At 45.1% G+C, this 18,093-nt stretch overlaps 1 protein-coding gene across 5 annotated transcripts in view; it reads right to left on the reverse strand.

Moving 5' to 3' along the window:
* Positions 1 to 2,520: 2,520 nt before the first annotated feature.
* Positions 2,521 to 18,093, reverse strand: part of PLAGL1 (PLAG1 like zinc finger 1) — a 58,359-nt gene continuing 42,786 nt past the window's right edge. For 4 of the 5 annotated variants that reach the window (XM_054570066.1, XM_054570065.1, XM_054570063.1 and 1 more), the window contains one exon: positions 2,521 to 4,514. In XM_054570066.1, the coding sequence (XP_054426041.1) occupies positions 3,278 to 4,510 (1,233 nt within the window). In that variant the 5' untranslated portion in view covers positions 4,511 to 4,514 and the 3' untranslated portion in view covers positions 2,521 to 3,277. Of the gene's footprint in view, positions 4,515 to 9,178; positions 10,142 to 18,093 lie in introns of those variants that run through there. The other variant, XM_054570062.1, reaches the window with a different exon arrangement.

Below are 18,093 nucleotides of genomic sequence, written 5' to 3' on the forward strand. Positions count from 1 at the left end.
CGAAAAGATAGTTCCTAAGACTGACACAGCGTAGGGTTGGTATGAAGCTGGAGACATGTTTCATATTGTGAATCATTTGTTAAAAACAGTAAAAAATTTAAAGAGGCTTATATTATCTAACATTCTCAGTGTGGAAACAGTGAAGTTCTAGTAAATATCTTTCCTTTCTGCTTCCAGACTGCCTTCCTGATGCCCACGCGCCTGTGTGTTCCCAGGAATGCCACCCAAAAGGAAGGGACAGCGGATGTCTGCTTAAGTGCCTATGATTCCTCTCGAGACATCTCGTAGAACAAGTAAAATCTTTAGCTTCTCCAATTTTCTTATTTGCTCCCTTCAACATATTCAAAACAAAATCATTAAACACCACATTAACCTGTACAACGCTTGATTTAAAGATTCACTTGAAGCATTTTTTAAATTGCACATTTAATGGGCTTTTTAAAAAATGTTGCTTTGATAGTAGAAACTTTCAGTGAAACGGTTTTTGCAGTACTAGCATTATTTACTGACTAGGAAAATCCTCCCCCCAGCCCCAGCTTCGTTCTACAGTCATGAAATGCTGGCTTTGACATTTGCTTCTAATAAGCATTAAACTGTAATTAGTAACTCCTATTTTAAATGTCCGTCTGTATCCCGCGTAGCTTTGTCTCACATACACACGTGTGCTCAGTTGGTTTGGGGGGAGACACTGGGCAGTGGAGGGGACCAATTGCAGCAATCTTCTCACACGGTGGGCAAGATGCTCCTCGTGGCCTGAAGCCGTCACGGCCAAATCAGGGGCGAGCGTTCCTCTCATCATTGGTTTATAGAGCTCAGTGGGAAGGCGGCAGTTCAACTCCATGTTTGTTGTTGCCTTAAGGGTCAATAAACTCTTTTTGTAGAGTCATTTATACTTAGCTCATGTTTTTAATCTAATACTTTTAATTTTTAATTTATTTTAATCCTCACCCGAGGATATTTCCATTGATTTGAGGAGAGGTGGTGGGAGTAGGGGAGAGAAACATCGATCCATCGCCTCCCGCCAGTGCCCGCACCGGGATCCAACCCACAACCTTTTGGTGGATGAGATGATGCTCCACCCAACGGAGCCACCCAGCCAGGGCTACTGATTTTTATTTTTCTTAAACTCGGGGAACTTCAGTTAGGAATTAGAAGCCATTTTCCTACCTAAATTTCAGTAGGGGAACCCCAAGCTACTCCCACGTGTAGTGCAGCAAGCACACCACCGACACCACTTCAGATCTGTCTTTAAGGATCAAACACTAGGTTCTGTGCTCAGGAAAATCAGGTCTATGTCCTGGAACTGACTGAAGACTAGTAGGCCATGGGAAAGCAGTTTCGGAAGCTCTGTAAACGGGCCTCGGGAGGACCCAGCCGGGGTGAGCCGCGGCTCCTCTCCCCTTGCTCTGGGAGGCTGCCTTCCCTTGGGGAGGTGAGGGGCTGCGGGCGCTGGCTGGGACAGCGCAGAGCAGCGGGTTCCTATCGATGGGGTAACCTGTGTCCCTTATTTCCTCCCTCCCGGTTAGCGGAAGTTTAAGAACCTACCAAGTCGGTTGTACAGGGCCAGCCCCACCCCAGGCAGCTTCTCCTGCAATCGGTGCCACTGGCGAGGGCTGTGTGCCAAGGTTTCTCACATTGGGGCAAATGAACTCATGGCTTCCTTTTCCCTACCTACCCCTACCCTATTTAGAGGCAAAACAGACAAAGTAAACAGGCTTGACAGACCGGGGGTAGGGAGGAGGGTGGAGAATACTTTGTGAAGAAATCCCACAAAGGAATGAGTAAATTTCTAATTTATGCTGGAAACTAATGGTGAACACCACTGTATAACTGGCCCAGGGTAGTCTAAACCTCAGTAGCTAGCATTCTGCCCTATCCATCAGAAATAAATTCATAATATAGAAGGATTCAGAATTTTATATAGTAATGTTAAGAAATAAGCTCAGCGCTATGAATTTAACTGGAGCGTTTAAGCTTCTACCTTAATTGAAAATATTACTCAAAAAAAAAAAAAAAGTCTCAAGTGGATGCTGAATAGAGGTCAGACTAGTAGTTTCTGTGGGGGCCGTAATGGCCAGGAGGGGGCATGAGGGAGCCGGCGAGGGAGCTGGGGACGCTGTGTGTCCCGTTTGGGCGGTGAGACAGTGGGGCTGTATGAAAAACTGAACAAGCCACAGTCAGGATTTGTAGAGTTTATTATATGTACGATACATTTTCATATAGAAAGCCTCTAAACACAAAAGACAAAGGAGCTTTAACAAAAAGGTTAGGTTTCATATTTTTAAAACTCATTAGATACCAAGTTCAAGAGAGATTAACATTGCAAAATGTTATTCTTTTTGAATAAAACTAATATTGACTTAAATGAATTTTAAAATGCATTTACTGGTGATTAAAAATATACTTAAGCAGAGTAGTATTTTAAGCCAGACAGAGCAAAGAAAATTCTTGTTTAATATATATATATATATTTAAATTCCAGTAATATTTTCTTAAATTCCTGTTAAAAATATAATCAATATTAAAGTCAGCAAAATGCTTTTTTGACTGACGCATGGATTATTTTACCACTTAACCTGGTTACACAGTGATATTTTTTTTCTGTCAGATGTAACTGACACAACCAGTTTAGTCTTTAAGATAAATGAAGTGATAACTCACATTGTAGCATCTTGTGGAAAATATTCAAACTACATTTAAAATGCTTGTTTAAAATGGAGACATCTATTATTCCACAAGCAATTGTTTCTGTAAAACTACAGGTTGGCTATGGCAATAGTAACTAAACTACATCCAACCCTGAAGGTAGAAAAATCCCTGAAAAGAAATACACAGCCTAGTTATAATAAGCGATATAAAGGTTATTTTCGTATTTAACAAAGTCTCCCATTTTAGAGAAATCCAAACCTTTCCATAGTTCCCTTCCTAGGCAGTGCCACATAAAGTTATTCAGTTAACGTTATTATGATCATGGCTTACGATTAACTCAGTTTGACAAACACCTAGATATAGCAGCCCTCATTTGGACATCGGTTATGACAATAGTTGCAGTTCCATTAAAGAATACTTGCTCGTTACATTTGGTACAAAGCATGAACACTCAGGACAGATTGGCACGATACATGCAGTTCGAGAACTCTCTTATCTCAAGCCAGTCATTACTGAATAAGCCATATTCCCAGTCCTGCTGTCCAAATATTTCCTTGTAGTATAACTGACGTTTAAAATGCTCTTGAAAACATCTTCCAGAATGAGAAAAGTATGCCCCAAAAATCAGTCATCTGAATGCATGATGGAAATGGGGCAGGATGGCCGAGCTGGTGCCTGCTGGGAAAACATGGGGGATGGGCGGGAGGGGGAGCTGGCCCAGGCTCATAGTGCTCATGGCCAGTGAGGGATCTTGCTGCTGCTGCCCCAGACAGCCGAGCCTATGGGGCAGAGACTCCCCAGGCCCCAGAGTGAGGGCGCTATTCCCAAAGGCATTTTGGGTAGCAGGAGGGGGCAGCTGCCAGAAGCCCAAAAGGGGGGAAATGTCCAGAGAGGCAGGTATTGTTAGGTTCACAGCATCTGCAGGGAGCTCCTTGGGCAGGTTTACTTTACCAGCGCTGCCCTTAGCCAGGTCAAAGCCTGGGTTGAGCTTGTGAGGTGACTGAGGCTCTTGCAGAGGCAAGTCCTCCAGCAAATTGATATTGCAAAATCCTTTAGTATCTGCTTTGAGGGGCAGGTTTGCAAGTGGGGGGTATGAGGTAGAACCGGTGTACTTGTGATTCTGGAGGGACGGAGGGGGAGAGCTGGGAGGTGCTATGGGGTGCAGGGGAACCAGGGCCTCTGGCAGCGGCTGCACAGTGGGGCAGGGCTGCTCTGCGGGGTTGTGGGCATGGCCATGCACCTCAGGGGGCAAGCCACTGGCAAGCCCATTCTGTGCAGAAGCTCCTAGAGGGTAAGGAGACAGTGGGGCGGCCTTCAGCTGAAACTGGGGAGAGATGGAGTGGAAGGTGTTCAGGAAGTCTCCAGACTGCAGGCTCTCTTTCATCAGCTCCTGTGAATGTGTCTTCTTGGTGTGGCGCGTGAGGTGGTCTTTGCGCCCAAATCTCTGGGCACAAAACTGGCACAGGAAGTCCTTGCATCCTGTGTGGACCACCAGGTGGCGCCGGACGTCTTTCCGGGTGTAGAAGCATCTTTCACAGTGGTCGCACTGGTGCTTCTTCTCCTTGGTTCCAGTATGGGGCTTCTCTTCGGCATGGGCTTTGAGGTGGTCCAGCAGCACCTCGGTGCTCCCTAGCTCCAGGGCACAGACCCCACAGGTGAGGTCGCCGCTGCTGGCCGCGTGAAGGGCCAGGTGCCTCTTGTAGCCCAGCATGGTGTTGTATTTCTTTCCACACTCCTCACACCCAAAGGCCATTTTGTTGGGGTCATGGGTTTGGAGGTGGTTTTTCAGGTGGTCTTTCCGGTTGAATGTCTTCTCACAGTGAGCGCACTGGTGAGACTTCTGGGGCGAGTGGGTAGCCATGTGCCTAGGAGCAGAAGGGAAAATTTCACAACGGACTCAGTTTTTTAAGAGCCCATGAAGGTAGAGAAATGATATGAAGATGTTAATAGTAGTTTTCTCTAGGTGGTGGTGTAAGAAGCTGTTTTCAGTTTTAAAATACTTTTTTAAAAAGTATTTTAAAATACTTTTATGTATGTGTTTCTTCCCGATTCTACACATACATAAAACTTCATGATAAAAAAAAAACACACACACACACAACAGGTGCTACTGAAGACATAATGCAATTTTCATACCTGTGAGAAATATGGTTTGAGTACATATTTTTCTAATGTATACAAAGAGACTGCTAAATGTATACAAGTATTTAAAAAATATATGATCATAACAATGTTTTTCAGGAACAGATTAAATGGGTATACTCTGAAAATTCCTGAATTTCCAAAAGTGACTCAATCTGCCTTGTACATGGTACCCCATAACCCTCCAGTTTTAGGTTATTGTTTCTAATACAATTCCTGCTTGGTTTTTATTGACTGAGACAAAAAGTCTAGGCCATACACGTAAGTCGATCCTTAATGTCAGGGAGAGCGTCTGATTGGACCCCGACAATGCCAACCCTACCACCTGTGCTCTGGACCTTGTGCCTCCCACGAGATCGTCACACTTACCTCTTGGCTTGCTCTGTTTAATGCTTTCCTATCAGCTCTCACCCCAGACATGTGCGGCCCCTAGCTCCATTCCCCCAAGATCCCTGTTAGAGCCCTCTTCCTGAAGGTCACTGGTAATTTCACTGGCAGAATTCAAAAGGACTTTTTCTAGAAGGACCATGCTGCTACTCCTAGCAGAAGTTATATGTTTCTTTAACTGATCTTCAGGGACAAGCCGTAGCCACCCTAGTCAATCTGGAATTTCAAAAGAGCTATTTTATATTTATATCTGTAAAGCACAAATTGGTTTTGGAAAACCACCACAATTCCATTTCTCTCATAATTCCACTGAATTCCTAAAATTTAAATTCTTGGTTTTTAGAAGCTCCATGATATAAAGAAGTCCTGAGTTTGTCTCTAAAACTTAAAAAGGGGTCATTTTAATAACTGTGTCATACAAAACACCAAGTCCTATATGTTAGTATTTCTTACAAAATAGCACCCTTAAACAACTTGTGGCTTGCAAATACAACATAGGTTGCTTCATGTCCCTTTTGACAGTTAACTCTTTTAGGTGTTTTTTCTTGAGGAGGTAAAGCTTGTCCTACTGACAATTTCAAGGCAATTGAGCTTGTTGACTTTGTATAAAAGAATTTCTAACAACTTATTCTATGCAAAAAGATAGAATTCCTTTAAAATACGGTATGCTTCAGTCCAAAGGGTACCCAGCCTTCTACCCTGTGTTGTCCATTCGGGATCCTTTTCTAGATGGATAATTAGCCTGGAGCCAAGAGCAGCAGCCCTTTGCACCACAGTGGTGGTCCCTGCTAAGAGGATGACTGGAAGCCAATTCCAAAAAGCAGATCTGGGTCTGTCATTTTCTTGAATATAAAAAGGCAAAACCTTACATCTTCTTCCTCTCTCCCTTTAAAAAAAAAAAAAGGTCGCCTGCTCTGTGCAGGGGATAGACACAAAAGTAAGTTCCACCTTCCCTCCAGGACACCAGAGCTCAGCAAGCAAAGGGATGCAGGTGAGAAAGACAGGCATAAACAATGCTGAGGAACAGGAGTCAGTGCAGCGGGAACTTGAGACTGAAATGATGCCGATGTCTACACGGTCCAGGTGTACTTAAAAACATTCGCAGGTCGCAGAAGGGTTTTGGGGTTTGTTACCTCTAACAAACAACCACGTTCTTATTTAAGATGTCCATAGATACGTATCATCAGGAAGATATGTGACCGGGGGACTGGTTTACAAACTTGGCATTGAAATCATTTTCTATTTGGTCCAATACTAGTGACTAGGACCCCAAAGCTCTGTCTGGATCTTCTATTCCTGCCTCTGTCTGCTTTTTCTTTTGTGGAGGATTTTTCCTCTGATTAGATTTCCTTTACGGCCCAGGGGCAGATCAGGGCCGAGGGAGCTGCTCTGGACTGGGGTCCCCCCACCTCTTTCCGGCCTAGGGCTGTACCACCCAGGAGAAAGGCCCAGGTTGACAACTATTAGCCCCTGAGCAATAACACTGCTTCTCACAGTCATCAGCTCCCATCCTCTGAATTTTTTTTACTCTTTCCTCTGCCTGGCATCTTATTATCCCATTTTAGTTTATCCCTAACTTACGCGCACAACAGTTCCAACCCAGGACGTAATCATCTTTGAGCCAAAGTTACTTCAACAACTTGTTTCGCTCCTTCCACCTCTTCTCACCTCCCAACCCATGAAACCACACTGTGACTGCCCTACAGTCAGAATCAAATACCACCATTTGGGGGTGTCACCTGGACCACGTCAACTATCTTAGACTTCTTCCCAATTAGAATTCTATCAGACTTTGAGCCAGGGCTTCCATCTGCCCAGTCTCGTATTTGCTGTCTGCATCTAACTGCTGCACAGGGACCCGTGTTTTCTTTTCTATAGCAAGTCAGTTATTTACTCCCTCAACCTCTGCTTATAAAATGGAGTGTATGTTGCAACTGAGAGAAACGGGATGGAATGCTGCCCTAAAAAAAAACCCAACAAAAAACCAACCCCCAAAAACAACGCGAAAACAAACTCGAATGCATCCTGCCGTCCCACCACTTTCCTAGCCCTTCCTTAGATCGCTGCTTCAGGCCAGAGAGGCAAGACGTGTGGGCGGCTGTGGCGGGTCAGGCGGTTCTTGCACAAAGGACAGTGCTTCCCTTTTTTTACCTCGCTTTAAGCTCTTAACTGAACAAGTTGTTTCCCTCGTTCAGAACTACTACCTCCTAAATGTCACTTAAGACATCTTCAGTGCGGCTCACCACAGCAATGCCACCCAATTCCTGTCATTCCAAGCATCTGTTAGCTCCACTGTCTTTTCCAAATGTTTATCTCCTATACGCGTTTTGGTCTTTACCCAGAGTTACTATACCCTCGTTGTGGCTTAACTGAGCAAGCACTGCTTTCCGTGTCTGAGTGAGGATCATTACTGTGTTACACACGAGAAGCCTGTTACAAAAGAGGAAGCCTTTGCAACAAAATCGGTGCACACAGTAGGCACTCAATACTTACATGTATGGCAACTAGAGTGGCCCATGTAGAGAATGCATGACTTTCTATAAACCTACGCATTCATAATCTCATATTAAAAATCAGCTTATTACAGTACATTGTTGATAACAAGAATGTTCTTAAGATCCAGGAACATAACTAATGTCTTGTTTTAACTCTTCCAAGGGCCTTGCTCCAGATGCACAACATTTAATAATAATGCGGCCCGTGTTTATACCACTCAGATGTAAATCCTCTCTTGCTGAATTTTGCCAATCACCTATGTATTGAAATATGAGTAGTCTGAAAGTTGAAGCTTTAAAGTTCATTTCATGAGGATTAAAGACAAATGATCCAGGTGCCTTAACCAGGTGTCAAAAGTGCACACCTGGGAGTTCTGCGTGTGTCGCTCTGAGGAATCACGTGCAGAGCACACACAGTATTCGCTGTTACTCGGATACTGTGCAACTCAAATCTATTTTGTGCATATTTTGTCTTTTCTTTGGAGGCAGAAGCTACATCTCACATACCCCCACTTCCCCATGGAAGCCCCTAATAGGCAGCCAAGAAATAATTAAGACTGAACGTACTACATTTTTTTGAAACGCAGCTGCTCAAACGGTGCTTTTTATCCTTTGCTGTAGCGTGGATGCCTTTGAAAATCTGACTAAGTGCACAGACTCAGCATCTGTGCACCCCACCCCCCCGATTCCCACGTGAGGTGGCTCTTAGACCCAACTTGAGAAACTGCTCCAAAGCCTTCCACTTGGAGGTGTTCCCTCCTCGCCATCCGCACTGCCAGGACCTGGACAAGCTCACCACATCTCATCCCTGGACTATGACAACAGATTTCCAACCAGTCTGCTTGCCTCTTCTCTGTTCTCCAAACGACCACCACATCCTAATCATTCTAACATCCTAATCAAGTCATGCCCTTCACTCCTCAGACTCATCAGAGTAAAACAAACCCTTGACAACAGCGGAGAGGGCCTGCTGGGAGCCGCCTGCTTCTTGCCTACACCTGAGCCTCACCCTGCTCCCCCTCCGACGCTGCCCTCTGTACATGTGCGCTCAAGGCCAAGGCTCGCGGCTTCCCAGAGCCTCCCGCTGCCCGCCCCCAGTCATTCTTCACGTCACGGCTTAAGGCTGTGCCTTTCTGAGAAGGCTTCCCGGACCTCACCAAGCAGGGGGACTACGCTCTCCCCTACACAGCTCCGTCAAAGCACTCAGACTGCATTTTAATGCCAAGGAATCTGCTGGCGTGACTATCCCCCTGCCACGGGTCTTTCCTTTTTCTGTCCTTAGACCTGGCATATTGTAGGAGCACAAGACATCTCTGTTGAAAGAATGAATGGATACAGCCCAGCAAAACTGTCACGTGAACCTACAGTCACCACGGGAGATACAGCTTTAAAGGCTAAAGTGCACCACGTTCTGTGTCCTTTCTCCTTGCAGTGTTTTGTCTGAGGGCGAGCAAAGCCATTTAGAGGCATATGTAAAAGCACATACCTTTTCTAAAGCCTCTCACCTCATTAATTTATATCTGGAAATGAAAGCTTTGCCACACTCTGGCTGCAAGCACTTGTAAGGTCGCTCCCTGGAGTGAGAATAATTGTGGATAGTGAACTTCTCCAGGGTGAGGAACGTCTTGCCACATAATTGGCAGGGAAAGGTGGCCATGGGTTTTGCTTCTCGCACCTTCCTTTTCAGAGGCGCTGACCAAATGCTGTGCCATTTAAGCACACATAGAAAGATGGTGCTGAGCACATGCGCCGAACCCCCACAGCTGAACTCCAGCCCAGGGGAAGGGCAGCGTCCTGGGCCTGGTTCTACCCAGACATGGGCCTCTCGGGGACCACTAGCTCTGCTTCCTGCTGTCCCACATCCTAGTGTATGTGCAGTCTCAAGCTGGGAGGAGAAAGTCTGAGGCACAGATGAGATTCCAGGAGTAGAAAGGTAATCTGCATCACTAGAGCCAGGGCTAGTCCTGGAACACCAGACTGTCTGTGGAGAGAAGAGAAACCGTTTTCTTGCATTAGCTATTTGAAAACAATGCTTTTCCTCCCCCACCAGTTCAGAATCAGCTACCCAGAATCAACGTGTTCCTTTAAGTGGCTCTAATGCAGCACAGTTCTCTATCCTCCCCGTGTGCTTTAAGAGGTCCTTCTGCACAGAAATCCACCTGTCCGCTTTTCCTGAGTGGCGAGGAGTCAAGTACGCAGTGTTTCGATGGTAGATGAAGCGCACCTTCCTTTGTGACGGAGATGGCTATTTCCATAGATTCAGTATAATCTACTTCAACCCACAGTCTCAGGTCAGTGCGAGGTTCAGCTGACCAATTTAAAAAATTGATGTTCAAGTGTTTTCCTGGTACAGAAACAAAAATCGTTCCTGCTTATTCAAACCATGGGCTATTCCTCTTGACTCACTGTCAGCATAACATGTTGCCTATCACACCTGTTTAAACTTCTAGGGGATGAGATGAAATAATTTGTATACATCTAAGTTCATTTGCTTATAAGGTTACCGTGCAGAAGAACTCAACTCAGTGATGTAAACAAAATGATGTGAATAAAGCTGGTTTAATTCGCTGACGCGCCTCTGGAGGGGAAACAAAGTACTCCGAGGGAAACAGACCTGATGGCGTGAGGGAGGGCTCAGGCTGCATTTAAACATGTAGGCACCGTCCTCCAGTAAACTGTTTTTACTAATCTCTTCCCCTGTTGTTTTGGGGGCATTTCCTCAGTCTCCAGCCCCGCCCTAGAGGACTGAGACACCTGCTGGAAGGCCATTTCTAGGAGGTGGGCGTGCTGACTCTTCAACCACAACTGCCTCAAACCCAAATTATTATCACCCTTCCAACCCAATCGAAGTCACCAAAAACAAGGCCCTTCTTTTTCTACCAACTGACCATCATTTGAGGAGCTTTCAGAATTAGAGGCAGCATCATGAACAACAGAGTACAACTCTGGCTAGCAACAGTCCTGTGCTATTCTAGAGAGAGTAATTCTCAGGTAGGTGGATGCTAACTTTTCAAGTGCCAGTTAGAGTACTATACGCTTACATTAAACAACCTGGAGTAGCTTTGTACACAGGCCAGCCCTTTCTGTACTTTGTCAAGTAAGCAGTGCACTCGCGGCCAACTGACCAATCACAGCAGGTCTTCAAATAGTCTGCTCCCTGCAGTCATTCATTTACTGCCAAGTCTTTAGAGTTGCTTGGTATTGTGAAAGGTTCAACTTTACTTACCTTTTCAGCTACTTTCAAAATAGAAAGCTGGAGTCTAGCTAAATGAAGTTTTATTATAATAAATCAAGCATCTTTAATTATACCAGCCCATGGCACAAGTACACAGGCAAACATGTGTTCCTTTCTAGGGAGCAAAAACTGCAGCAAACTTCTGTGCTCCTCATCAACTCACTCAGACACTCGGTGTCTGGTCAGAGTTCACAGGAGCCGGCACCAGGCAGACTCCCCGCCCTGTCCTGCCCCACCTGCTCAGAACCTTCAGGGCTGACGTGCACACTCTGGCCTGAAGCTTCGGCACTGATCCAACGCCAGGGACGCGAGTTCTCAGCCAGCATCTTGGCACCAAACCTTCACTCTGAGGGCAGTTCACACATACCTTGCTCCTCTGAGACTAAGAGTGATGACTTGAACTGGACCCCTGCCTTCACTGTCCAAACCCCTCTCCCCACCTCACAGTAGCCCAGTTCCTGCCTGAGGCCCTGCTCCGCAGCGTCCCCGACAACCCTGGCCACAGTATAATTCCTTCCAGGAATCTCCCCTGTGTGGCCGAGTTTCTGCTGCCAGGTCTCATGACATGACCTACTCCTCCAGCCCAAGTCTGGCTAAGACTGGCCCGGCTATAAAAGGTGTGGAGTTGGTCATCACCCTTAAATATGCTCATCTCATTCACTCGAAATTACTCGGTGTTCTTCCCAGGTCAGTCAGACAAGATTAAAATGTATACACAATATGTAAGTATGAAATTCATCTTTTCCTTGTTGTCTCCATAGCTGAACCCAAAGTGCAACTAATCACTCAGAAGAGTGAGTGACTTTTCTGCGATGATGAAAATGTCATATACATAAGAACTACAGAACGCTCAAAATGTGACACTGAGAAACGGGAACTTTGAGTTTAAGTAGCCATACGTGGCTAACGGCTGACAGACTGCACAGGCAGGCTCCCAGTGTCACTGTCAGAAGAGACGAAGGTAAGGCTACCCTCACCTGCAGACACACTGTGTGCTGGTTCACCCTCAGGGGTTCCCCTGAAGCCAGGGAGGAATCTATGTAGATCCAGCCACTTGTTCTACGAGTACAGCGGAAAGACTCCCCAGTCCAAACTCTAGCTTACCCACTGGTTAGCTGTATGAATGGGCTGTTGGGGACAACTAGGTAAACCAAGGTGGATCTGCAAGCATGCTGTAATCTAGAAAACACACTGTACAAATACATGGGATTTATGAAACACTGGCATTAAAAGTAGAAACCATCAGCTGGCACATGGTTCTCACCACTCAGCTATGAATACAACAGAAAAGACATGTTCTCTCCCTACGTATAATTCACCATTTATTAGCCAGTCGGTAGTCTGGACAATGCACATGCTTATGCACGCAGGAAAGACACGTGAGGGTGCAAGTAAAAATTAGCCTGTATTCCTTTGTTTCTCAAAAGAGCTCAACTTTGACTGGCTGCTTACCAATACACCAAGAATCTAAAAGAAAAATAAGATCTATTCAATTTTTTTTAAAAAAGTGCCTGCCCTTTAGCATTAATAAAGTTTTCCCAGATCCAAACTCCATCCACTTCCCTAGATTCAGAAGTCGAACAAGCACAGCCATCATTACCTACATTTCTCATTGGCCTTCAGAGACGGGAGGTTCAGAGATGGCCACGTTTTATTTAAATGTGAGGCACACTTCCTCCCACTCTTTCTCCCAAAGAATAATAAAAAGGTAAGTCAGTTAAACATTTCAATACTTATTTAACTTATTTCATAAATGTCTTTTACCAAGACTTTATCTTTCTGAGTTTTAGATCTGTGTGTTAAATATACCTAGCCCAACACTAAGTGCAAAGTTGGTCTTCAGATGTTGGCCTGAATTAATTTTAAGATAGTGAACATTCTTTAAATTCCTCAGGAAGTCTTTTTTAATGATGAATTCAAATTCACAAATAGTTATTCCCTTCACCGTAACTCTGAATTTCATTACTATGGACCTTCAAATATAAATATTTGCATGGTTTTCATGATACAATCACAAACTTCTATAAAAATAATCTTTCCCAACAGACTATAAATTCACTGTGGCCGAGGATCAAAGCTCAGCTATTTTTTAAAAATAAACCGTGAGGATAATACAACATCTCCCATCACCACGTACTTGACCAGTGCTGGCTGGCTGTTGCTGATTCCAATCTTTGGTTGAAACCTGATGCGCTTTGTGGCCACATCCTTAAAACAGACTCATGATTAACTTTCTATTATCTGGCAAACCACCAACAATCCCAACTGAGGACTGACAAAAGGATGATCCTGATGATAATCAGTCTTTTCTGTGACTTGACACACAGATTGCATTCGAGTCTTAAATACGGTAATATTTCAACACCTGTCACCCTAGGAAGATAGTAAGTCTTCCCCCAAAACATCTCAGGACATAATTTTCAATCCCCTTGATTCTAAAAATACTGAGTGAGCGCTACCGATCTGCCGGTATGCCAAAGAAGGCTTGTGCCATCTGCTTCATTCTGTTCATGCTGATTATTTTAGGGATGAGAGAGGATCAGATGGGAATAAGAACATATATATATGGCAACAGCCAGGAAGGACTGTGTTCCCTGAGGGCTGATGGTATACGATGGTAGAGGGAGAGGTCAGAGCACAACTGGAGTTCCAGGGCGTCCCCAGTGCTGCGTAACACAATCATCTAAGGGGGGACAAATGTTTTACAATAATCTCAAAATAAACTATGACTTCTGGCTTCTATTTCCATTGTCCCCAGTGACACAATGCAAGCCCATTTCTGAGAGGAAATTGAATTGCCATTTTTAGTCTTCCAACTTGGACATTCTTAAGTTCTTTTTTCTTTTTCTGTCTGTCTTTCTTTCTTTCCTTTTTTTTTTTTTTTTTTTTTTTTACCCCATTCATCACCATTCCTTGCAGATAAGAGAGTTCTATTCCAAACATGTCTCTCTTTCATACTCCCAAAACCTGGGATTGTTTTTATATAAATGTGTTAAGGCCAATTTAAAAAGGGCCTCTAGTAAGCTTCTGTTTCTCCTTATACTCACAAAAATAAGAAACTTTGAGTTAGATGAAAAAAGAGACTGTCCCTCTTGGTGCTATCAAGTCAGTCTGACTCTTCACAAAGTCACTGATACTATTTCCTAATCCATGGGACACATATTTTGTGCCTCGATCACTGCATTTGATCAGATTTTTTAAAAAATGTTCTATAATAATGTTCTTCTGAAATTCAAGCAGTAAACCACTTGCACAAATGTCATTTCATATATGAGTAGAGATGATAATTTAACAGATCCTATCATGTAACACAGGCCTACCTTTTGACTAGAGGGCAGGCTTCCCTGAAATCATAGGGGTTCATTTGTCAACATCTTTCAATAAAGAACTAAACGTAACCATTAAAATCGACTAATGCCTGAGCTGACACATCATCTGGAAGAAGGGCCTTGCCTGGGTGAACTCTAAAGCTGGACCCAGAGGCCCCTCGCCCCGCTGTGTGCAGACCTCTCCCCCACAGGGGCCCGCAGGCAATCAAGGCCGCAGATCAACCCAGCCGCAATTTTCTTAATGCGTCCCATTCTCTCAACTTCAGCGTTCACGTCCTGCCCCATCCTGGAATGTCCTGCCACTCTTTAACTCCCCGGCAAGCCCCTACTTTTCCCAGTTACTCCCAGGCAAGAGCACAATGAGCTGCTTTCCATGGGGTGAGGGAGTGAAGCCTGGAGACCCCTGAGGAAGTGACTGTAACAGTCCAGGTGAGACCCCAGTGGCCGGGATGGAGATGAAAGGGGATCACTGCGAACCGTGGCTGATCTAGAAAGAGAAAAATGTGTGTGGTGTCTCCACAAGAGGTGGTTCTGTGTGCCTTCCTGGACTATTTATTCAACAGCCTGGTTGACACTACTATCCCATCCTATGGTCGAAATAACTTGCCCTTATTTGTGCTCTTCGGTGGGAAATACCGACTGCGCCTGCCCCTCTATTTTGCTCTGGGGAACCTGCCCCACACCTTGTGACCTGTGTTCCCCCCAAAGCCCGCCGAACAGTCTTGTTTGTTGCTTACTGACTCTTTTAACTGTGACCTTGAAAGACTTAAATTTTGTTAACTAACCCAGTGACTACAGTCTTATTTTCTTAGAAACTAAGGCCTGAAATAAGAAAGCCAAAGGGAATTATTGATCTAATATTCAGAGAGAAAATTAATCAGGAAGCTGTCTCATTGATTACACTACAGCTTTGGAACATCCAACGTAGGTGCTAAACTTAGAAAACTGGAAGAGCGCCAAGTGCTTTCTATTCACAAGCAGGGTGAGTGATATCTGCGAGTTAAAGGTGGCAAATTGAATAAAAGCATGTAGCTCCTGAAACTCTTAAAACAGTGTCCATGAGGTCTTTCAAAAACACAGGCTAAGGTAGCAGGAAAGGAGGCACCTGCAAGAAAATTCTGGGTGCTGGAGAGCAGGTAATGGAGCAGTATTCTGATTTAGCAGTTCCAAGAAAGCTGGATGCTAAGCAGGCAATGAAAAGCTATGAAGAAACCTGACTGAGCCTAGAGAGCCCATCCGAAGTCTCAGAAATCTGGGCACTGGGAACCTCTGGAGGTGGGGTGCGATGCTGACACAGGATGAGTCGGGGGGAGGCTTGCACGCTTCCCCCATTTGGCTGCCAGGACTTCAGCACCTTCCAAGACAGGGGACTGAAGCGCCTTTTCTGGGGATGTTGACCAGCCCGAGAGAAAAGAGCTAACGACCAGGACCGCTGCAGTCCCCAGGGCCTACCTGCCTCGCCCGACAACACAGCCCTGTTGACAGGCCCGATCTAAGAACACAAAGCTTGAATCGGCTTTTTCATGGCTCCACTCTCATAAAGCAGTAGGCAGCCGGGGATCACCAGAAATCAGAAGAAAAACTGACACAGAACAAATACAAAAAAGCAACTGGGATAAAGAAGAAAATAAAAAAGACTCTATGGAGAACAAAACTTCAAAAACAACTATCATTAATATCCTAGAGAGACACAGATTTCTTGGTCCATCATTAAAATCACGGCCCTTGTACTTTCTAGTCTGTGGCCTTCCCTCTTCATTGTGCCGGGCTGGCAGGACTCCAATGCTCATTAGCCTATTCAATCCCAGACCAGCCCCGCTCCCTCCCCTGGCACTCCTTGCACCCCCTTTCCCTGCTTTTTTTTTTTCCTTTGTCATACACTTACTACATCTGATATTTTCTGTTTTATTTCTTAATACCCCACCACCTTCCAAACACACTGCAGTAAAATTCAATTTCTAAGCCAACCAGATAGGTACAAATAGAAAGTTAGGTGAAATCCAACTAAGGGAAAGAGGCCACTCATAAGACTGGAGACATAGACAGGACATTGGCCTTCATGGATGCTCTTCCTTAGAAGTTTATGAATAGGATTCAATTAAATTGCTCTATAGAGATGTATGCATGAAAAAGGTAAAAATAATTATTAACTTTCAAGGTGGGTAAGGAATACAGTTACTTGTGTAGGAAGCAATCACCTCTTGCTCGAGACACAGAGGTTTCTTGGAGGGCTGAAGTTAAAGCTGAGCCTGCAAGTTCACCGGGTATCCAAGGGAGAAGTGGTCTATTTCAGGCCAAGGGAGAGAGTCAACACAGGGCACCTGACAGTATGTAGTTCAGTAGGGCTGGGACAGGACTCAAATATGGGGACACCATGGACACAAAGGCTGGGAGGGAGGTAAAAACCAACCACGAAGGGTCAGCAATGAGTGGCTCCATCCCACTGGGAGAAGGTGGGCTTTTCTGTTGTACTAATTTAGTAGATGACTAACCTATTTAATCAAGGCTAGACACTAGTTCGGAGTTTACGTGGACATGGAATGAGGCAGCTGGGGAGAGAAGAGGTAGACCCAGGTAGAGAATGCCAACAAAACACAGTGTCAATGTAATGAGAAGCAACGGGAAAGGCATAAGCACAGAAATCTAAGCCTCAGAGAGCGACAGAAGGCTGAGAGGAGCCAAATCACAAGGGGCAAGGACAACCCAAGACTGGTGCCCGGGGAGCCAGGTGGCAGGAATCCATTATAAGCAACAGACTTGTCCAATTATACTTTTGATCAATAATTACGGTGGGGATGTGTAAGACACACTGGAGAGAGGTGGGACCAGGGGGACTGAGACCACTTTGGCTTCCACCCTATCTCAGCAGATAACAGTGGCCTGAAGAAGAAGAGAGGGCAGGCTGAAATGACACTGTTAACAGAGTAGATTAGAGCTTAGGCTAAGTCACAGAAAAGAGGTGACAGGGGTGGCAGACAGGAAAAGGAAGGATGAGTACCCAAAGAAAATGCAGCAAAGCACAGGAGTTCCCAGTTCCCTTTTGGATATGCTGAGTTTAATGGTGCCTACAGGGCGTTGGGCAAGGAGCTCTACAGTGTGAAAGAGGCTAGGCTGAGGCACTCCTCGAGCCAAATAGTGCAAATGGTGCTTAGACTCTTTGGCTTCAGGGAAGTAGATACCACTGTGAATCTTGCTTCTATAAGTGACTTTATAAATTACTGAGCTCTACATGGGTGGCCTCCGATCCCATTGGGAAGCTCACATGATCCACCCAGAGTGGTGTGATAAAGTGGGTTGTCCTGGGGGCGCGGGGGGAGGAATTTGTTTTCTTTACGGCAGGCTGCAGCTAGACGGAACTTCCCTTAGGATATCTGTTCTGCCTGTGGAACAGGGTGGAAGCAGGCTTGCGGGGACATGCAATTCTCAGGGGCTCCAAGGACAGAAGGAGCCTTCTGTCTCTAAATGCCCCCAGTTCCTCTTGGGTAAGACAGTATAGTGACAAGTCTATGGCGATAAAATTAAGCAAAATGTGAATTAAGTTGGCACTAAAAAAGAAAAGTGATGTTATAAAATAATTTCTAACTGGTGATAGTATAAAATGAGACCCTAATAGCTCAAAATCCTTGCTCAGTTGCCCACTCTGCTAAAAGAAGGTAGGCTCTTTACAGGTGGGGGCCTTTCTTTGTTAGAGTCTGTTCAGCGAATTGAAGATAATACCCTGTTTTTAATAGTCACCGCTAGCCACTCCAGTCTACGGGGAGCTGAGGCAAGGAGGACTGGGGGAGAAGAGGTGGAAGCAGGCAGGGAATGCCCACAGCACTGTCTCCGCTGCAATGAGGGAGAGCACTAAGAAGCA

This window comes from Pteronotus mesoamericanus, unplaced genomic scaffold (genome assembly GCF_021234165.1).
Source record: "Pteronotus mesoamericanus isolate MK-2021 breed Mesoamerican mustached bat unplaced genomic scaffold, CSHL_Meso_final contig_20, whole genome shotgun sequence".
In the NCBI taxonomy this organism is placed as follows: Eukaryota; Metazoa; Chordata; class Mammalia; order Chiroptera; family Mormoopidae; genus Pteronotus; species Pteronotus mesoamericanus.